Raw genomic sequence first — 23,171 nt, forward strand, 5'->3', positions numbered from 1 at the left:
TTTCTTTGGTTGTTTGGCTTTAGTAACGTTGACTCGTAACCAGGCGCCAACCTCTAGTTCTGAAAAGTGAGGCCAATGTGAAAGTGCCTTAAACCTGCCGTCTTTCTACTGGCCACCACTCCTATGATTGTAGGCGACTGTGACTAAATGGATAGCAGGGCCGTCTTTCAATCAGAGGATCGGTGGTTCGATCCCCGGTTCCGGCTCCGCTAATCGCATGTCGATGTGTCCTTAAGCAAGACACTTAACCCCAAATATTGCTCCCGTAGCTGTGCCTACGGTGTAGAAATGTGAAAGAATCTGAATTGTAAGTCGCTTTGGATAAAAGTGTCTGCTGAATTACTGTAATGTAATAATGTATAGAAGTCTATGAGAAAATGACTCTACTTCTCACTTGATTTACTCCCTCAGGTCTGTGGTGTTAGCTCCACTAACAGAACAACTACTGCTGGTTGATGGAAAACGTGTCACTGTCGCTTGTGCTTTTTCCCGGGAATGATACCACAGCCAGACACTTTGCAATACTGCAAATGCAAGGTCTTGTGTTAACTCATTTATCGATAGACAGTGACTTAACAGACATTTTCTCAAATGAAAGGATAAATGATTGCTTTCAGGATTATAACAGATCAGGTAACAATTTGTATTACTACTGGTGTTGGCTGTCAAAAGACAAATTAAAACACAAGGACACACTCACTACAGCAGCTGCCAGTAAATACTCATCATAAAACATAGTTAAACGAGAGTTCATATTTGGTGGATTTTTGTCTCTTTGCCCTCAGATAACATAATATCATCAGTCACATAAACACTGAACCATATTCCCAAGCATGCTTGGTAACGTTTGCTTGGCACAGCGCTAGTAGTTTATATCCTTAAAGGTCTGTTTATTATATTTTTTGTATGCATTTAAGTGTAATCAGCGTGTTTTTCAACTGTGTTTCTTTGCAAAACTTGTATCCACGAGAGAGTGTAGAGGTTGACTAAAAAGGGGCCCAGGGTTTAGACCTTGGGGAACTTCATTTGCTACTTTGTCTGCGTGCTGCAATTCAAGTGTTTCTTTTCAATGTGTCATCCAGCAGCCTGCTACCAGTTGCACTAATGCTGAGCCACACCATTGCAGCACTTCATTAGAGAACCAACATGAGAAGGACAGAGAGGCAGAGATGCACTCCCACTCACTTCTTTATCGTTTCAGCCGAGCACACACACCCACACACAAAAGAGAGTACATCAGGTTTACAGTCTCAAGCTGCTGCAAGTGTGAATGAAGTGTGCCTCCCTCAGATCAATTGTGGCCCACATATTCTTAATTAAAGTTCCTTTGTGTGATTCGGTGCTGGTAAAGTGGGAGTAGGTGTTAAGTAAAAGATGTCTGTCCTTGCTCTGTCAGTGTGGTTTAATCAAGACGGGCTGACAAGATGTGTTTCAGTTAACCAAGAGGCTATTCACTGATTCTCAGCAGATGATGGCTTTGACCTTTTTCTTGGTTTTTGTTAGATTTTGTCGATATAGAATGAAGATAATCCAAACAGTTGCGTCACTTTATATGGATTAAGTGCTACTTGATGCTTTAAAATAAATATATTTAATTTCACATTTACCCATCTTCATACTGTATAAACTCACAAATAAAAGTAAACATATCCTGGCTGCTTCTCTGTCATATCTGCATTGAAATGGCCTGTAGAGAAGCAGTGTGTGTACCGTCATTGCGGCGTTTGCCTCAGACTGGCTTCTGCATGTGCAAGTTAAAGGTCTCGGGCACCCCCTAGCAGCACACAATAAAACATAAAACGTTTCCTCATTTCTACCTCTCTGAGTACTCTACAACTCTCTGTCGTTGGGAAATGACCTGGAAAAAAGTGGAGACAGGACACTAAGCATCCACTTAGGGAAACTGTAATGTCCACTAAGGTGTGGACACGACCTGTCTCTGCTCTAGTCATCCTAATCAGTCTCTGGATTACGATAGAGTACTGTATAGGGCCACATTGAGAAAAAATCTAATATTTTGAGATTAAAGGCTGTGATAGTTGGACTGAAACTGGAAGCAGGCTCCACAGAAGAGGAGCTTGATAACTGAAGGCTCTGGCTCCCATCTTACTTTTTGAGACTGGAACCACAAATAACCCTGAATTTAAGGAGCGCAGCTCTCTAGTGGGGTAATATGGTACTATAAACTCTTTAAAATATGATGGTGCCTCACCAATTAGGGATTTGTAAGTGAGGAGAAGGATTTTAAATTCAATTCTTGATTTTACAGGGAGCCAGTGACATGACAGAGTCATGTTCACTTCATACATTGTTTAGTATTTAGTGACCTGAAGAGGTTAATCTATTCAGTATTCCAACATAAAAATGGGACAAAACTCTGAGAAATTAGCATAATTTGGAGCGACAAAAATGTTTGTTTCCCTTATTTCATATCTTGTTTATCATCCTGTGACCCCTCAGATTTAGGGGCCCAGACCTCCAGCTAAGGAGCCACTATTCAACACTTTTTTTTCATATTATTTCACCTGCAAACTAAATATGAACAAGACATATCTTGTTAAAAAAGATGTCAGTGCTGTATTAATGTATTCAGATATTGAGCAATACTTACATACAAATTGTGTTGTGGATCGGTAAATCCTGATGCATGTGCTTTTTAAATCATCAGTGCAATTTATTCTCTCTAACTTTGAGAGCACACCCTTCAGACCAGCGTGAGCTTCAGTACTCACAATTATGAAAGATAAGTTGTCAATATTTTTCATTCAGCAATGAATGACATTTTCTCAGTGGTGTCCGTTCCCCTTAAAGATCAAGATAGAATCCAATAACTGGACATTTATTTTGCTAAATGAGTTGAAAGGATACAGAACTTGCTTTGTATTAATACTTGGTATTTTTATTTTAATATGATGATAATATTGTTTTCGTAGCTATGGTGAGGTATAGGTTACATGACTGATCAGGCTCATACTAAATCTGTCACAGCATTTGACATTACACTAAGTTATTATTTAGTCAGACATAAAGCAATGAATTCATATCTGAATATATTGGTTTATTTTAGCATTGGTGGTCACTTTCTTTACTGCTACAACATTTAAGAACAGTGTGTACACAAATGTCACGATATCTGATTTAAGTTAATATTGTTGCTGATGAACGTTCAGCTGATATATAATCTCTTCCACACACATTTCATCACACAGAACTTTCACTGTAAAATAGCATGATGCTGTTATTCATTTTTAAGTTCATTGCAGCAGTTAGCCTCTCTGACCCCTAGTGACCTTCAGAAGGCATACGAACAATTGACTGAGTCTGACCCATATTCATTCACTTCTCTCAGCGCACAGAATCTCCTGAACCGGCTCAGGACCGTAACCCCGTTTCCCTGTTGATTAATAAGACCCGTTTCACACGGCAGCGCACAGTTTAAGTACAACTTTTATTAATACTGGAATCATCACAGTGCGTTTTGTTACATTAGCAGTGACTAAAGTTAACAAAAAAAGGGTAAATTTTACAAAAAGGAAGACAGAAAAAAGAAAAACTTATCATCAGCGACGGAGGCCAAACAACCGTAGAACTCAAGTCACAATAAATTAAAGAAGAGCAGAAGAGTGGACAGGAGGAGGAGCAAAAGAGAAAGACGGGACCACAGCGGGGTGGGGGGCAATATCGGTTTGTACAGACGTAAAGCAGATGTTGTCACAATGTTATCCCTTGAACAGAATCGGCCTTGATGTCAACGCCCCACTGGTGAGTGGCGGAGAGATTTCATTGTGGAGGCCGCAGAGGGAGAAGAAGAGACGGAGAGCAAGCGAGAGACACGACTGAGAGCTGGAGTATTGACAGCGAGACATTCAGTTCAGTTACGGTGGCACCAGGAGGCCTCTTCGGCCACTCCGCTCCGCTCTGCACGGCTGTGTGACGGGAAGTTGCAACGTGTTTCGTCATGATCCCCCCCGGAGGACTTTAGCGGGCCATCATGAAGCTCTGGAGAATCTACCTTAGTCATGTTTTCAGATGAGTGTGTGTGTGTGTGTGTGTGCGTGTGGTGGGTTTCTTCAGTATTCGACAGCAGGACAGATTGACAGATTGTGTGTGGGAGGGAGGAAAGAACAGTAGGGGTCTTAACCAAGTGCCAATGCGTAACACACATCCATGCAGCCATACACATTCAATGTAACCTGGGCAGATGGCTAAAGGAGCGGGTTGTACATCCATGCAGATTCACAATACAATCCGTCCTTTAATGGCACATCACGGGGGTCGTCCTTATTTGAATCAGTCGGATAAAGATATTCAGCGTGTTCGTCTCGGTTATTGTAAATAGGTGACATGTTTAAATCGTAGTGAAGGTATACAGTAGCTACATTTCTAGCGTGCACACATTTGAAGGGAACTAAAATCTTGAAGAGAAGCATTCTGCACAAATGAGGCAACGTTTCCTCATAGATTTGTGACGGTGTGTTCGTGCTGCGAGCGAGTGCCCACAGTGGAAGTCTGCCAATTTCCTACAAATCTGAGTAACCAGGGAAACTCAGCCGAGGTGCGGACGGTCAACATTTATTGGCTGAGAGAAGTTGGCCGCAGCCGAATGTTCATCAACGCTCGACGGGCAGCCCGAGCGTCTGCTGTTCACTACTTTTAATTCCGTCGCGTCACATCTGGCAACGGCAAAAGGACACGTTGACTTCGGCGCCTCAAACCTTCCTTGGTCTCTATTCTATTATTTTAAAAGTCTATAGAAGTAAAGGCTCAAACTGGGGTTGGAGGAGAGCTGACTACTGATGCATTATTGTGAGTTTTTACTGGCTTGCGAGATATGGATCTAGCAGTGCAGTGACAAAACTTAGTACCAACAGCGCATCTTACATGGTTTAAGTTCCTGTAGTAGGAAAGGCTGCATATCGGGGGAATTCAAACTCCGGGAGAGAGGGGAGGAAAGTCAAAAGCATGGGATACATGTTTTGTTTATCTCTCTTTTTTTTTTTTATTACTCAAACTGATTTGGTAATTTAAAGTATTAAATCAAGACTTTGACATTATCATCTTCTTTTTAACATCTACTTAAAGTATGACGAAATGACCTCTTACTAATGAAAAGTCAAATTCATGGGTGATCAAACGAACCGTTTCTCAGTTCAATACAGTTGTTGCCTCTGCAGTCTTGTTTTACCAATAATGAATGGCTGCTAATGTTAGCAAACGTTAGCAGCTTTGAATAGATGTTGCTATTTAACTGACATTACCGATTCAGGCTTTTCTTTTTTACTTTACAATTTGTTCCATCTTCTGCTAATGCTCCATTACATCTTAGCATTTAGCATTATGCTTTAATTGTCACTTGTGGCAACAACATTTGCTTAGTTTCCCTTTGAGTGGATTTTTATTTTAGCCAGTTATTAAGCTCAATTTACCAGAAGTACCAACACCCTTTATTGCAGTCTGTTGACAGTCATGGTCTCCTAAAAAGTACGTACCCCTACAACAACACTGCATGGTCAATTATGTTTCAAAGGCATCTTATTATTTTCCGCTGATTGTGTAACGTGGGAAACCAAAAGTCAACATTGATTTATATTTGTTCTGTAAGTTAAATAACGCAACAAACGTACTTGATTTAAGTTAAACCACGATATTTTACTGAACCTAACTAATCTTTTTTTTTTCGTTTTTTGTGTTTCAATTTGTTTAAAACCACAATTGTTTTCGGGGAGAAAATATTTTCCTCCTTTAACGCCTTTGAGAATGCAGTTTAGTTGCATGTAAACGTCATTTTGTAGGAGACAGGGTCGGTTTTGATGGTCTTACCTCCACTGTGCATTACACACTGGCCGATTTCTTGAGATGGCAATGTGGTTAAAAATAGTCCCACTGCATGTTGAATTACTGCTCACATTTGCATCTTTAGGTTTCTTTGACAGAAGCTCACCAAGAAGCCATCACAGTAATATAAACTGCCTGTGAGATGATGCCAAAAAAGACGTCTCAAAGAGCCTGATCAAAATTAATTAAAAAGTAATCTTGCACTGAGATGGAGCGTCAGACTTCCATCTGGCTGCCTTGAAGCCAGCTCATGTTACAGTGTGCAGCGGGGAGAAGTTTACCCTAGCTAATGCTTCCAGCCCTTCTTTGAACAACACACCCCGGACCTATAATGGTACCACCCGTTAGCCATTACCACACACACACCCACATCCGAACCGTGGCACACACTCATACCTTCAATACAGAGACACACACGGGGAGGGAAGAGAGTGAAGGGGAGACACAGAGAGAGAGAGAGAGAGAGAGAGAGAGAGAGAGAGAGAGAGCTGAACTAATATTAACTGTGGAGTGAATGAAGACTTCATCAGAATTATTTTTCATTAGCTTTGATGGGCTGCGAGGCACGAAGAGACCGAGTGCAGCCGATGGGACTCTCGTCATGACAAGCATTGTTTTCTAACTTGTCAGCTAAATGGCGTCCCTGGGGGTTCTGCGCCAGCGGATGGAGGTCAGAAAAGGAGAAGATAATTGAGAGGAATAAGGAGAGAGGGACGGGTGTAAAAAGGTCTCCATACATATGTACTTGAGTGTTGAAACAAAAATGTGAAAGTTATTTGATTGGCAGATTCTGTAGGCCTACACCTCCAGGCGTTCAGACAACGGTGCTGTTGAGTGTTTAAGTCTCCATCCTACTGTGGTTCCACCATCTCGACAGACTTCCCCAAGTTCTCATTGAATAGTAAAGGAAAAGCTCAACATTTTGGAGAATTAGCTTTTTAGCCGCCGTTATTTGTTTTCTCTCTTCCTTTTTATCACTGGGTGCCAGGCAACCAGCAGAGACTCCAGGAAGTCACTCGACCTGGCCGAGAAATAATCCAGCACATTACCCCCCCCCCACCCCCCATAAAACCACATGTTTATACCAACTCTATCTTCATCTTTAGAGATGGATCATTTAATGTGGCAATAGGCAAGTTTCCCAACTACCATTGTTGCTGGTGCCGCTGAAAAAACCAAAGCGCTAACCTCTTCCTGTTTTGACTGCGCAATGGTTGACGCACTTCCTTTGTGCCTAAAATGGAGCTTTAATTTTACCAGGAGACGTAACACAGGGCCGACAGGAATGCATAGTGAAAGCAAGGTTTATAGGGAACCAATCTAAATGCCAATGGTTTCATTATTTTATAGCTATTACATTGTGCAATCAACATTTAAATAAGTCAAAGGAAAAAAAAAACATGTGTATTGCCACTTTAACTTTGGACAAAGCCAGTTAGCTGATTCCCTGTGTACCAATTTATATGTCGAGCTAAGCTAACCATTCGCTGGCGGCTATTTCCCAAAATGTCAAACAATTCTGTGAGCGTTTGACGGTCTGTGTGAGCTCATATTAGTCAAAGGTACATACATAATACTCAACAGCACTATAATCTGTCGGGCTAGCTGTATGTGTGGAGACACAGTGTCATCATTTCAACTTTGAATCAAGTGTGCTTACTTTATATAAATCACTGTAAAATGAAAGAACTGCACCATGTTCCAAGTTTGTCCTAATCCAGATGTTGCCCAGCTCAGACGCTAGCTTTGCTAGGCAACAAGACCACTAATGGCAGAAGGAATTAAAATGCAGTAATGTCACTGAAGGTTCAGATGGGATATTTTCAACCATTTAAACTCAATACAATTCTGAAATGAATGTTAAAATGTTACTTTTTACAGTGCTAGTTGGACATGCTGTACAGTAGTTAGTTAGGACTGTGCTGCTTTCTCAGTTGAGGAAGAGGATTTTGTGTGTATATCCTATGACGTGTGTGTGTGTGTGTGTGTACGCACGCATGCCTGCACGCATGTCAACCTGGCTATGTGTCTCTGTATGTTCCTACAGAGCGTCCTGTTGTCCATGTAGCCCCTGCCTTGCCCACGTGGCCTGTAGGCCTATACTTCTACCCAAATACATGTACACTCGTCAAAATGGGCATATTGACACAACTGTAGCAGAAAGTAGTTATTTCAGCTTGTTTAGACAGTTAGTTCAGTACACAGTAATTCAGCATGTTTAAAAAAAAAAAAAACATTATTGTTTAGTTAGATCACTTTTTTTTTTGTGCTGTTAACTGGGCATTTTAAAGGAAAATAGCAGTGTTGTATCTTACTCTCGTCTCACACTCATTCTACAGCCAGTGGTGTGACCTGACCGTCTTGTCACATACATTGGTCGTTGTTCTGAGTTGGTATCCATTATTGTGGCAGTATTAACCCTTTTCTCAAGCAATAACTTACTGTAGATAACTGGCAGTTAGCACTGGAATTACATATTCAGACTAACATCCAGAGCCGTGCCATGTGGAATAGCTTTTAGACCAGGGGAACACAAGTGGACAAAACAGTGGTATTTTCCTTTAACGCGCCCACACTGGAGCATCATTGTGAATGTACGTACATGCACACTGCCGCTGTATTGCTTTCCTACTGTTTTAAACTTCATTCAGTTGTACAAGAACAAAGTTCTGACATCGCAACGGTTCAGCCACGTAAAACCCGCACAGTTCAACATCCCCCCTTTCACCTTGCAGTACATTCAGCATACGTACGTATATTCATGTACAGTGTGACCTCGACGGGCGGTCTTACGCAGCAGACTCTTCAGATTTTTTTTTGGGGGGGGGGGGTTATGGAGCCCAAGCCCGCTGCTCTCCCCTTCCACCCTTTCAACCAGTCAGATTCAGCTGATACGATACACAGCATCCACATGTGACAACACACATACAGTAGTTCCCCCCCGTCAAAAGAACAGAAGAACAAAAAGAAAACGTCTCCGCCTGCCAAAGCACCGTTTTAAAGTTCAACAAAGAAGAAACGTGTGCTGGCAGAAGGTGACAATTTAAAAAAACAAACATTCTCCTCTCTTTCTCTTTAAATTAAATATCATCATAATGTTCTTAACAAACAGCCAGAGCTCAGGAATAAGTCAACAGAAACGGGGCCTGTAAGTGCGCTGATGAGCAGCTATGTTCAGGTCACTGCTAAGAGCGTACAGACATATTGATGAAGAGTTCACCAGCCAAACAAGGACACACTCACTCTCTCCCCCACACAGCCTATCCATATCTTACACAACTTAGGTTTGTTCTAATTGTATTTATTTTTTTACATGAATTAATAGCAAGACTAAATATTCAAAGAATATTGCAGAATGAAAAAAAAAACAGAAATACTGGAACTGAATATTCCATGTAATATTTTCTAACAAACCTTTTAAATCTGTGCGCCTGATTCCCATTTACAAGTACAGCACATACAGTACATATTGTATGAACAGGCAGTGAAACGCTCACCCCACACACACACACACACACACACACACACACACACACACACACACACACACACACACACACACACACACACACACATCTCCCTCTCTCTGTCAGCTTCAACAGTCTAACTCAAACCCTCCTGCTTCTTTGTCACCGGCGAGCGGCATGGACCGGCCTTTTACCGTTTCTCACATCTGAGTGTCCGTAAACAATCCTTTCATACAGCTGTGTCCTGAGCTGAACAGGGTTTATTTTGCACTGAGCTGAGCTGAACCGTACTGGGGTACAGTACTGTCCACACAAAGAACCTGATTACTAGGAATACGTTTACTTTCAGTGACTGGATCCATTTTTTTTTTACGTTTCAAGGGACACCGCTCATTAGTAGCCAGTGTTGGGCAACTTACTTGAAAAATGTAATCAGTTACTCAACAGCAATAGTAGCTGTTTACATTACTTTAGAGAAGTCCTATTCCCAACTGACGGGCCTGGGAACAGACAAAGCTACTCATTGCTAGCTAGCAGATAGCTACTGCCCAACACTGAGCAACCAACTGTACGTGTTCTCTATCTGCTTTTTTTTTTTTTTTTGCCTCTTATGGTAACACTATTGCCACTATAATCCTTTGTACTAGGTTTCTCCATGGTGTCCTTTTAAAGGAAAATGACTGTAGTTAGGAACGAAGGTTTTAACTGGAGCCAATCTGGGACACAATTCAGCTATGTTCAAGGTTTAACTTTCCCATAATGCAAAAATATACAATATTTATAGGTGAGACTGTATCTGCAGAAGAGCTGGCGTGCCGATGTGTATTTGCACATGGACATGAAGGTGGACATTGGCAGTCCCACAGCCTGTTGAAAACGGCACAATATAATTATGCATTTCCAACAAACATAATCTACTCCCTGCAAATATTTTCAAGTCCATTGTCGATGAATGCTTAAGTCTTGTTGAACCCAAATTACAAAGACACATATTTTCTATGCGTGTTGACAGTTTTAGTTTTATCTGTCCAGGTTTCTGCATCCACCCCAACACAATGGAGAGACACATAAAACCCAAAACTATTTGCATGGCTACCGAGAAAATACGTTTGTTTGTCACATGGGTCAACCAACCGTTTAAAGCATATATCTAAAAGCAGTCTGACCTTTCTGTACAGTGTATTCTTTTTGCATTATGTGTTCAGATACAAGTGCAACCACATGATGACGAGCTTCCTTGCATTCTCAATGCACAGCTTGTAGAATCCTTAAGAGTCCAGACGCTCAATCCATTGTTAGATAAATATTTTTGCTCTACTTTATTTTCCCTTCTCTCATTTGACCAATCACTCCGATTCCACCAGTCTTCATCACTTCCTCTTTTCCCCTCCCCGTCTTATGCTTCCTCTACGAATTCAATCATTTACTTCCCACTTATTGGCAACCGTCTCTCTCATTTTCACGCTTCCTATGATTCAGTTTGACTACCGCGACACCCATTGGCTTGTGTACATGCTGTATTACCTATCAAAGTGCTTTACAGTTATTTCTTTCAGCATTTTTGTAATCTATTTCCTCCACCACAAAGAGACAGGGACAGGGAGAGAGACACACGCCAAAATAACGGCGAGGCATGAATTCACAGTCGATGTGTAATTTAGCATTCCTGATGATTGCCTGAATGTGACAAAGAAGAACCTTGCGGTCCCCCATCGATTCTCCTCTCGGAAACAAGAAAATAAAACACATTTATTGCTCCATTTCTGATTTAACATTTTCTCTCTGGTTCTAGAAAATATATATGAATATATCTACTTTACTTCTCGTAGCTTCTCGTACGCTTGTAACAAGGTAAATGACGTCACGATAGGAACAAGAAAACACACGTACGACACACACGAGAAAAGAAGCCCTGCCCTCGTTGGGTAACCAGCTGTCCTGCAGCAGAGCTCTACCCGCACCCCCCCACACACCTCGCACACACACAATCAATCACGTGTGCAAACACACACACGCTTTCATTTTCACATGCCTACACATGAATCCACGCACACACCACACACAGAGAGAGAGCGAGAGAGAGAGAGAGAGGGGGGGAAGGGGGCACTAGCACGGTTCAATGCCAACAGTATTTTTTTTTCTTTTTAACATTAGGATGAACCAGAGGAGCCCTCTGGCTTGTTAGCTCCCCGTGCTAATACCAAAGCTTCAGCTCAGTGGACTAATAAGTACATTAACGTATGTTGCTGCTGAGACAGCCAGGGTTCTAATCCAGCTGGTCACATGGCACTCTGAACCCCCCCTCTCTCTCTCTCGCCCCCACAGGGCCCTCCTTCAGTCCTCAGTCTTTCATCTGGGATTAGACAGCCGGGTTATTTGGAGAAGAGGATGGGGAAGGGTGTACGTCGACAAACGGAACCCAGTCTTTCCCTCTTTCTCTTGCTTTTTCTTCTTTTAATCGTATCTGTCTTTCCTGCGAGTCTTTTCGTCCCTGGGTGAAGGTGTAGAGAAGACAAACATGCGTCCAACACACACTAGTTATAGTGGCCTCTAGGAGCCTGTCAATATTCAGTATTTCACTTGTAATTGTCAGCATGAGTTAACATTATTAATGTTATTATCATTATATTATATATCATTTACTCTAATGGTGTCTTTAAACTCATTTTTTGTGTTTGTTTTAATTCATCTTCTGTTATAGTATATCTTTCCCTACGTAGTTAAGTGTCTGTGTATGTACTAGGCGGTTGGGTTGCACCACACCAACACCTGACTCCCTATTGGCTGACAAGTATCATCCTCTCGTTGCTTCTCCTCCAATCACAAAATGCGTGGCGCCGAGCGGTCATTGGAGACAGTCTTGCGGAGGCGGACTCCTCTCCTGATGGTGGTCAACATGTCACCGGACCCTTCTGCCCCCTCCGACCCTGACGGAGCATCGGTGGGGCCGGTTGGCGGCAGGGCCGGGTCATCGGGGAGGGCGGGGTAAGGAAACTGCCCCTCTCCGAGAGCGTGTGCGCTGGCTACCAACTCACCGATCTGCTCCACGAGGCTGTGCCGATTGGCTGCGATCATCTGATCCTCCTCTGATCCGGCCCCGGAGCCCGTTCCCATTGGAAGGCCTCCGTGCTGCTGGGCGTAGACCTCCAGCGCCGCCCCCGATCCCCAGGCGGTGTTAGGCAGGCTGAGGCGCTTCGGTGACGCCTTCACATAATCGAGCGCTCCCTGCCCATCCTCGACTCCGGTGAAGAACACACACTCCTCACTGCCTACACGCACAGGCACGCCACCTGAGTGCCCTCCACCTGCGTACCCACCACCAGCTGCGCCGAGTGAATGCGAGTCTCCGGGGACTGTGGGTGTCTTGACGGGCACGATGGGTGGTCGGATGGGTATAGGCCCCGCACTGGACAGCGTGCGCCTCACGCCCGGTTTGGTAGACGGGGTTCGGCGGATGGTGGCGGTGCCTGGAGTACCTGCTCCACCTCCACCAGCTCCACCGGGTTGTCCTGGTATCCCATGACCCCCAGGACCAAGAACCCCACTGGGTAGGCCGGCTGTACTAGCCGGCCTCTTGGTCTGGATCATGCGCCGGTAGTTCTGGGCGATGTTAGAGTGTCGAGGAATGGTGGAGGACTTGTCAAACTCTGTCTGTCCATCTGGTCCTTCAGCATCACCGTTCACTGAGTAGCAGTCATAATCTGAACCTAATGTGGGGAAGGGAGAAAAAAGACAAGTGATTGAGGAGAGAATCGCCATCAAAGGAAAGAGTAAAGACAATGTGCTGTGGACACGTTATTAGATCAACACGGGGATAAAAACATCATTTGGATGAAGGAAGCCAAAAACTGACAGCAAGCATTGTGTGGCACAAACACATCAAATATTATTCAATTACATCTTGTTATTGTCATCTTCCAGCTGTTGTCAAGGAAACTGTCAGAACCCTCATATACTGTGCAAGCTGCATGGATGATTAGGGATGATTCACTTTGTTTGATTTTGGACACTTCTGGTGAAAATGATGAAGTCAAAATTTGGCAGAGCTTGTAAATATTGATATTTCTCTTCAGGTTGGCTTTCCTGAGATTTGACAAAATATAAGATGATGAATGCGGCCAGGAGATAAGTGATAAATGTGGGCTCCTTAGAAAGAACAAGAGTAACTGTAACGGTAGTTAGAGCAGTAGAGTATTCCCATGTTTCCTCAGAAGCCAATGGGTGCTGCCATGACAAATGATAACTTAGGGACAGCTTGTCAAGCCTCCACTGTCTACATGCATGCCAAATTAACTTTCATCGTAGCTTTACTTGATTTTTTAGCTTTACTTGCGCAACGAAACAATATGGTTACGTTTAGGCAACAAAACCTGTTGTGGTTTGGGTAAAAAAAAAAAAAAAGGTTTGTTGCACAAGTCCATCCTATCTAAACTACATCAGTCGTTCTAATAATGACGGGGATGGCGTCGCTATGAGGGGCACTGACCAAGCTGAAACATGACTACATGACTCTCCTAACGAACTCACGAGCAGACCACTGCCTCCTTGACTCTCCCACAGCATCACACACGGTGTACGTTAAGCTTGATTGATATTCTGGCTCTACTGCTGCCTTCAGAAGTATAAAGTGTTTCCTGAACCGTACTTTAACTATTTTCTACCTAAGTATTTGCTTCTGTGCTTTTGTAATTCTGTAATTCTTTGCCCTCGACACCTTCAGAGACACAAGACAGTTAACAACGATGTTGACGTCGCTAACATTAGGCCATTGCTTCACGTCATGTATTCCCACTCTGTAAGAAGTGACTGCTGAGGCACCGTTCAAGATCTGATCTCATCTGTTCTGTGTATCCACTTCAGATTCTTGGTAATGTGGTCTATTTTCCATTGACGGGTATGTATGCACATTTTGGAGCGTTGCATTAGAAAAGGTTCAAATTGGAAGTTCGATAAAACTTAAAAAAATAAATTACTCTCACTCAATGTGGATTTTGCCCTTGTTGTAAAACAGTTGATGAGCAAAATGGGATATGGAAACATGTCTGCAGAATAAATTCTGACAAAGCAAGTTAAACATTCAAATGTAAATGCTTGTCTTCGTCTCCGGACAGCATGACACATGGCCAGTATTAGCTGACATGATACAATAAGACCAATACAATGACACGATTATTAAAACTTTGAAACAAATTCCTCAATACCTCTCTTACTTTTTCCATCTTAGATGTGTTAGATGGCCACGGTGACTTGCTTGTTTCTACTTCTTCTACTGTTTACTGGCTGATTACAGCCATGCGTAGCCTGTAACTTGTGTCCAAACTACGCTGTAGCCTAGTTCATTTGCTCAAAAACAGTTGATGGAACATTGGGGACATTTCCAAAGTTCCTTTAGAATTTGCTTGACTTGCATGCAACTCATGACACGACACAATTAAACCACCAGAGGAGGAATACCGGCTTCTACAACTAATCATGGGTAAACACTCGAGTGTGAGGAAAAAAGGTGGATAGCGGATTAGAGTTTCACCTTGCGAAGGAATGGTGTCCTCAGAGCAGGATGGGGTTGTGGTCTCTGTGCTGTAGCCACTGGAGTAATGCAGGGAGTCTCTGTTGCTTTTCTGCTGCTCCATACTCAGTCCTCTGGTCAGCACCATGGCCAGGTCACTGGCTGCTGGAGACACCTCCTCTCCATGCTGAGGACAGACAGACAGAGATATGTATATATATATATGTATGTATATATATATATATATATATATATATATATATGTATATATATATGTATATATATATATATATATATATGTATATATATATATATATATATATGTATATATATATATGTATATATATATGTATATGTATATATATATGTATATATATATGTATATATATATGTATATATATATGTATATATATATATGTATATGTATATATATGTATATATATATGTATATATATGTATATATATATGTATATATATGTATGTATATATGTATATATATGTATGTATATATATATATGTATATATATGTATGTATATATATGTATATATATGTATGCATATATATAGGTTAGTTCACATGCTGCTATTGCTTATTGTCTCATTCTCAAATGAGATCAAAGTGGAAAAGCTTCTCAGGCATAAAATGCACCAACGTCTGGCAGGATTAAGCTTCAGGTAAACACATAACTATACAAGCCCTAGCACATGTTAGGCCACCACAGAGCTGCTCTTTAGTTCATCAGTTCTGTTATTTACGTTGTTAATCAACTGGATATAATGTTTTCAACTAACCTTTGTCCGCTTACGAGTACTTCAATGTTGAGACACATTACTGTGCGTCTCCATGTTGTCTCTTGTGGCAAAGCACGGTTAATTAGTATTTAATATTACCTTCATTAAACCTACCCTGAGTGGGCTAATATGAGCTTGCATTTATGCATGAGTTCATCTTTACAAAGGCATGTAGAATAACCACTACTAATTGGTTTGGGTTCATTGTGGGTCACACCCTGAGGAAGACGAGTGTACTGATACCTGTTGGTGTATTTTTTTAAACTTATTTTATTAACTCATGGGGCACCTTAGGCACACTTTAGTATTCTCTGTATGAACTTTGCTGTATTTGGCAGATCTGACTGGGCAGCTTATCAAACTCACCGTACAGTAATTGGAAGATGCTCTGCTCTTGCAGCCGATTGACCCACAATGACTGGCATGTATAATTATAGGCCAAACTTTACAAATGTTCCAATATCCTTCCCCACGCCTGTCCTAATCTATTTCCTAGAGTTGTTCTACTGTCGTCCTCCTTTATCTCCGGCCTGCTTGTCGCCGTTACCTTGGCAGCGATGGTAGCCGGGTTCATCCTGTGTCTCTGCGCGTCATCGGGGTGCGACGGCCCGGCATATCCCTGGGAGCTCGGCGACATCTCGTTCTCCCTCAGTCGATCGAGGGGTTCCTTCCTCCTCTGAACCGCCGCCGCGGCCACCGGCTGCTCGTACTGACCTGCTTTGGACCAATCCTGAAGGGGCGAGTCAAATTAATACACAGGAAGTAGCTAGGTGGGATTAGCAGGAGAGACTTGTCCACTATCCAGCAGTTTGAAGCCCTTCATCTGAGTGCAGAGAGAGGGGGCCTTTACGGGGTGGGATTGTGCGTGGGTTGCTTTGAAGAGTGTGTGTGTGGCCAGGGGTTTTTTGGAGCGTTTGAATGTGTTTATGTTGATGAGTTCGATTGGTCAGCTCCCCAAACCCTGCTGAGTGAGCCAGGGGGGGCCGAAAAAAAAGAAAGAAAAGAATGCATGCACGAACAGCAGGTGGGGATGAACACTTTAAGGAAGTGAAGCAATGTGGTTATGAATTAATTAATCAGGTGTTGAAAATGAAAAAAAAAAAAAATGCAATAACTGAAACGTATTAAACAGAAACAGAAGGAAAATGGTACAACTGAAGAAATGGAAGCTAATGGAGAAACAAACCTTCCAGATAGGAACCTTTGATGTGGGAGAGGAGGAGCTGGATCCGGGGGGGCAGTTATAGGGAGGGGACTCAGGAACAGGAAGAATGACAGAGAGAGGCCTGGTGGAGCCAGAGTGAGAGAGAGTGGGGCGGAAGGTAGCGAAGGACGAGCCAAACTGCGGGATGAGAGACACAGTCACGTCATCAGAGGAAGACAAAGACAGCGACCGAGAGAGACACACGGAGACCGTGGTGAGGTGGAGGATCCCTCGGCCCAACTCAGGAGAATAAAAGCAACACAAGTATGCACACACACCTACTGCACCATACACACTCACACACCAAGTCCTCAGTGTGAAACTGATGAGCGGGAAGAGATAAGCAGCAGGTTTAGAATAGAAGAGGCCTCGAGTGGCTGCTGTCCATGCATCAAAGATGACTAGAAGAACTAGGTCAGTGATTTCTAGAAAGCCTACAGCTCACAGCTACTTTATACATCTGTTAGAAAGGCGATGTAATGTGTGTTAAAGCACAGGCATTCAAAAACCAGACATATTTGGTTTTTGACAGTTACAACTTCAGTGCAGTAGCACAGAATTAGACGATGGTAACTAGATGAAAAACCTTTTTTTCTAATGTGCTCATTTTATTACTGGTGGAGCCGTGTTTCGGATCCAAAATGTAAAAGACAGTCTTGGATTGTCGCTATAAAGAAAAGCTTAGAGCAGCGTCTGTGCACTGCTCTTTATCAGAGGTGGGGAAGTTGACCTTCATCCTTTCAGTGTTTTCTCCTGTAAAACTGATCTAAGTACATGTTTGAGTGCTGCGTCTTCTTCGCCTCATTGCTGCCCCACTGAGGTCTGAGTATGGACCTTCTGCAGCAACAGCTGCATTCATATAATGTGTTTTTTCTCAGCCACAAGGGGCAGCGATGAGCCAATTCCACTTTCAAAAAGAAACAGGCGAGCCACAAGAAGGTGAAATTGATGCTTTATCATCTGAGTATTTTGGCTATCAATGAGAATCACTTGGGGACTGTCCCCCCACACTGTAGATTGGACAATCACAAACAGGCTAGTGGTAGTAGTGGTGCTGGGAATGGGGCCGACAGCCCTTCGAGTCAAAGTGCTGCTCAGTATAGAATTGTTTTCCTTTCACTTAAACCGATGGTTGGTAATCTTCATCAGAAAACAGTTTTTTTGTCTGTTTTCTCTGAAATTCCCTTTACATTCTGACGGCAATCATTTAACCGTTTAATACATTTAAGCCGAATATGATGATTGAACGGGCTACCTGATCGCCCTCTGCTCGAGACCTCGTTTCACGTCACCAGAGTGATCCACAAGATGCCAACACAGATGTGAGTATTAATAAAAGCTGTGTTCTTAGTTTACATTCATAGTGATAGTTTTGCAGAAGAAGCTTTGAGGGATTACTGTTGCCGACTTGGTGACTCTCTCGCTAGATTTAGCGATTTTTTTTTAGAGCTAGTGCCAGCTGCTTTAATTGGGAAAGATTTTAATTAGGAAAGACTTGGCAACACTGGGCTGGTTTTAGGTTTTTTTATTTTTGTATCTATTGCACTCTTGCTAGTTTCTCCTACATTACCAAACCTAGCTTTAAATGTTGGTACTCAGTTATACTTGGTATTGTCTAAATGAAAAAGTGACCAAAAGTAACAAAAGTAACATACCAAAAACTGACAATTCAACATGTGCAATATAAACAACCATTCAGTCCGAATATCATATTTTATTTTTTGTTGTCTTTACTTATTTATTATTCCTTTAATGTGATTCATTATTTATTATACTTGTTTTGATCTTGTTTTTCGACTTATGTCTCTTGTTTGTTCGTTTGCACTATCCACTCCGCTGCTGTAATCCTGCAAATGTCCCCGCTGTGGAACTAATAAAGGATTATCTTATTTTATCTGAACTCCAAAACTACCAAGCCTGTTTAAGTCTTTACACGGTTATAGAGATGAAACTTAAACCAACACAGAGCACAGCCATCACACCATGTTGTTATAATTACTGCTAGCTCTGCTTTTGTCACAGGCAGATGCTGTTTGATACGGACACAGAGAGATGGCAGCTGTTGAAACTGATATGAGCTGTTTCAATTATGTTAGGAGTAGAGAACTTATAATACCCGGATACAACCAACAAGTTGCATGTGCAGAGGAGAACAGAAGTTTGTGTTATTGTGTTGTCCTCATGGTGCTGTGAGATTTAATCAAGCTAACCAGTGGCTGTGGTGCACGCGATCCATCTCAACGAAGCGCACCACTTGAACTGGAGACGTATCACACACACACAATCAGATGGTTGTAAAGGGCGTTAATCAACCGAAAGGGAAGGCAGTCATTCGCGCAAGCTGTTGCGGATGACAGGTGCTGCCTAAAAAAAATCCGACATGAATATTTACTTTGCCTCGCGAGCATCATTTGAATTGTATTCGTGTTGCAGACAGATGTGCGTACTGGTCAAAGGATGCATAATAAAGAAGGAAAGAGACAAGCTCTCAAGCATAAATAAAAAAGAATCTGTGATTTTTGGAGAGGTTTTATGTGAGTGCGCCTGCAGCAGCTGAAGTGTTGAAAACAGCACAGAATACAAGCGTTCAGTGCAATGCGTTTTCTGTTGACCTGATCTGAGTTGGTGAGCGGGGGGGCGGGATGCACAAGGCATTGTAAGTGTCGCTGAATTGCCAGTGACACTCCGCTGGGGCGAGCCACCAATATACATACAGCAATATACGGAACATAAGTAGGGAAAGAAAATATTCTCTTTGTGCTCAGGAGGACTCCACTTTGCACCGTGTGTCTGCAAAACAAAATCATCATCCTTTGAGTCTAATTCATGCAATAAAATATTGTTTATCGAGAAAGCATGAAAATACATTTATTCAACAAAAACCTCATGTCTGAGGTGCGCTTTTCAGTCATTGTTCTCTCGCAGGTCGATGGCGGTAGATTTGACGGTGCTTGATGTACCACCAAAAAGCATTCTCTGCTGGAGAGCCCATTCAGCCCACAGAGAGCTGCTGCTGTCTGTTCGGCTGCAGGTTTGCCTGACTATCCAGATGTCTCCCACTGGTTTCAAAAATCCATTAAACTTTTAACACAAAACTCCTGCTACCTTTGGTCCACGTACCTTATCATTTTAAACAGCATGCGTGCTGTAGTTCTGTCCTGTAATGCTTTTTATACTACCACAATCAGCACAGTTGTTTGAACAATAGTCCCTCTTTTTTACCAGAAATGAAGGTTCTTCCACCAGAAAAAAAAAAGTAAATGGAAATGTGTGAAGTAAAGTAAAGTTGTATCTGCAAGCTGTTTTAATGGATTCCCTGAAATCACTAAGAGACCAATTTGGGTTGATGAGCAAACTTGCTGCCGAACAGATGGCAGTATCCTCTGACCGTGGCAAAGACATCAGAGGCTTTGGACTTTTAATGGGCACTGATGGATGGAGGGATAAAGACCCTTTAGGTCACATTGTGGGGCTGCAACAGAGTCGATTGTCTCATCTGTTTGATGCCCAAATGAAATTTCTGGACACAATTCAAAATTCTAAACTTAACCTTGTGCCTCACTGAACAAAAAGGTGCTGTGATGTCCAAAAATGTCATCAAATTATGTATTTACATTATTTTCCACTTTCACTCAAATCTTTTAACCAACTTCAGTCTCTATCACCAGCACCAAATATTCAATCATTTTCATAATTTGAATCCTTTAAATGCCAGTGTGTTTACATAATGCCACTGTTTTTATAAATATAAAAAAAACTAAAAATGAAATATTTTCTGTATACTAAAGGCAAGAGAGGTTTTTTTTGCAGTCTGGAATCTGTCAATGATTCACAGCAACACTGATTTTGATACGTTGCATTAAACAATGCAGTGCTCCATAATACAGCAGCAGCGCCCCTAGAGGAAATCAGGAGAATATCATGTATTAGCCCCATATGGCAAACATGAGAGAAAATGACTCAATGTGCTGGAAAATAGTAAAAACTACAATTTTGAAAGCCTGACATAATAGAATGCATGATTTCATGCTGTAATGTCCGTTGGAGCAAACATTGTGGTTTTAATGGGGATATTTTTGTCCTTACAGGTCTTATTGCAGGAGCTGAGGTTGAACTTCCAAAACTCCAATTTAAAAAATAAAAAAATGCCACTGTTGCCACTGTATGCATTAACACAGCCAACATGACTGAAGCATTAAGGGGTTTAGGAGACACTCCCTTCAGAGACAGCTGGACTCATCTTTGTTATTATGTGCAGTTTACTGATGTTACTTTTTGAGGATTTCTGGGTAATGAAATCCTCACAGTTATCTCCTTCTGCTGCTAATGGTGTTCAATTCCTTATGTATTTGGAAATAAAAAAAATATTTATAAAGAAATACTATCATTTTAAGAATTTTGTTCATTTATTGGCCTCTGTTGTGAAATAAACATATTTAAAGCTCCGACTAGTTGAACTGATCCCAAACTGTACCTGTACTTCTTCCATTTGTGCCACACTTTCATTGCTTTTAACTTCTTCATTTGGTTTGAGTGCTATGCTGCGTGGGACTGCTTATTGTACAGTATGAATAAGAGTACTTACGGTGGTGGGGGAGCTGCATTCACTGACTGACTGGCATGTTTCTGAGGCCTCTGACGATGCGGAGCTGGATGACTTCTACAGCGGGAAAACAGAAAAAACACACATTAAAAAAAACGTTTGTGTAAGCGAGCATCAAGTGTGAAAAGCTTAAATATACTTTTTTTTTTTTTTTTTTTTCAACATGCACAAAAAACAGTGATTTACCTGGCTAGTGATGTCCGAGGGCATGGGCGAGGGGGGCTTGGAGTAGATGTTCGCATCCTGGGACACAAAGCCCGAATCGTGGGAGGAGACGCTGCTGAGGCGGTGGGCGGCGATGCCCCCCGGTGGCAGAGGCTGATGCGGCAGGCTGCTGCGGTAGCGATAGGAGGAGGAGGAGGAGGATGAGGTGGGTGAGTGGGGCAGCGAGCCTCCACCACCTCCACCAACCCCGCCGCCTCCCCCCGATGAACGGGAGGCGCTACTGTGGGCGCTGTTGACACTGCTGCAGGAGGAGGAAGGTGCAGAAGAGCAGGGAGGGGGTGTAGGAATGATGGAAGGGTGAGGAGTGTGATGGGAGGATGAAGGTGACGATTGCCATCAGTATTTAGGGGGATGGAGCACGATGACCGGGACGTGTTGAGTCCATTCAAGGGGAGGAAGTTGACAGAAAATTTGTAAGATATGAGGGGTTGGTTTTTGGCAAAGATGATGAAATTGATGATTGGAGGGTTGTGATGGAGGGGTTTTGTGATTAGTGTGCGTGATGAGGTGAGGTTCAGGAGTAGTTCATAGCAAGTTGTTGGTTCAGCAGACGCATCAAAGTCACACACGAGTCACAGTTAAAAAAGCGGAGACCCCCGGGAAAGAGAAAAGGAAACCAAGTAAGCAAAGAAACCGAGAGAGAGAGAGAGAGGGTAAATCACATAACCGAGAGAAAGAGGGCAAATCAACCAATCACAGGATTGCACGCAAACAAGAAGCAAAAAAATAAATAAATAAAAGATAGACAAGTGGAGAAAGAAACAAGTACAGAGAATGACGGTTATGGTGAGGGAAAAGGGGGGGAGAGGAAAGGGCAGGAGAGGGAGGAGGGGGGAGACAGAGAGTGTGTAAGCTTATGTGGATCCGGGGCACACACGCACACACACACACACACACACACAAAACACTGCAGGCAAAAGGCTGTGATCTTGCATGCTTTAGAGCGTCGCCTTGAGGGCGACTGCTACTACATGCAAACACTGACGGGGAGTGACGCTTCTCAGACAAAGAACTACAGAAATACACGTCTAGTTTACGCTCTTACTCTTGTAGTATTCATTTTCTTATTCATAGATTCTGAATGGGAGTATTGGACGCATCTGCGCCTAAAGAACGCTGACACTCGTTTATGCAAAAAATTCGATATCTTTCGTCATGTGGAAAATCTACGTAGTTCTACAGAATGTTTCAGAAGGTGACTTGAGCGACGCAGTAATGATGGACTGACACGCAGACAGATAGACGGACGGATGGACTGAACAGTCAAGGTGAAACAGACAAAATCGGTGAAGGCTCCTCTTTCTTAAATCAACGAAAAGCACCCTGCAACAGCGGGCGTAAGGTGTGCGTGTGTGTGTTTGTGTGCGAGTACCTGCACATGCTGCTCTTGCGGGAGCAGGAGCTGCTCGGGGACGAAGGAGGGGTCTGATAGGACCAGCTGTAATCGGACCCCTTCAGATCCTTAATCACCTGAGGGGGGGAGGGAGGGAGAGAGAGAGAGAGAGAGAGAGAAAGAGAGAGAGAGAGAGAGAGAGAGAT

The 23,171-nt window shown here is 42.6% G+C and overlaps 1 protein-coding gene across 1 annotated transcript in view; it reads right to left on the reverse strand.

Moving 5' to 3' along the window:
- Positions 1 to 3,429: 3,429 nt before the first annotated feature.
- mtss1lb (MTSS I-BAR domain containing 2b) overlaps positions 3,430 to 23,171 on the reverse strand; it is a 77,809-nt gene continuing 58,067 nt past the window's right edge. The window contains exons 10-15 of the mRNA XM_076110100.1: positions 23,005 to 23,102; positions 21,594 to 21,873; positions 21,390 to 21,464; positions 16,148 to 16,330; positions 14,830 to 14,995; positions 3,430 to 13,009 (exon numbers count right to left, since the gene is read on the reverse strand). Coding sequence (XP_075966215.1) covers positions 12,123 to 13,009; positions 14,830 to 14,995; positions 16,148 to 16,330; positions 21,390 to 21,464; positions 21,594 to 21,873; positions 23,005 to 23,102 — 1,689 coding nt within the window. The 3' untranslated portion in view covers positions 3,430 to 12,122. The remainder of the gene's footprint in view (positions 13,010 to 14,829; positions 14,996 to 16,147; positions 16,331 to 21,389; positions 21,465 to 21,593; positions 21,874 to 23,004; positions 23,103 to 23,171) is intronic.

This window comes from Anarhichas minor, unplaced genomic scaffold, assembly GCF_050575085.1.
Source record: "Anarhichas minor isolate MPS153535 unplaced genomic scaffold, ASM5057508v1 ptg000042l, whole genome shotgun sequence".
Classification (NCBI taxonomy): domain Eukaryota; kingdom Metazoa; phylum Chordata; class Actinopteri; order Perciformes; family Anarhichadidae; genus Anarhichas; species Anarhichas minor.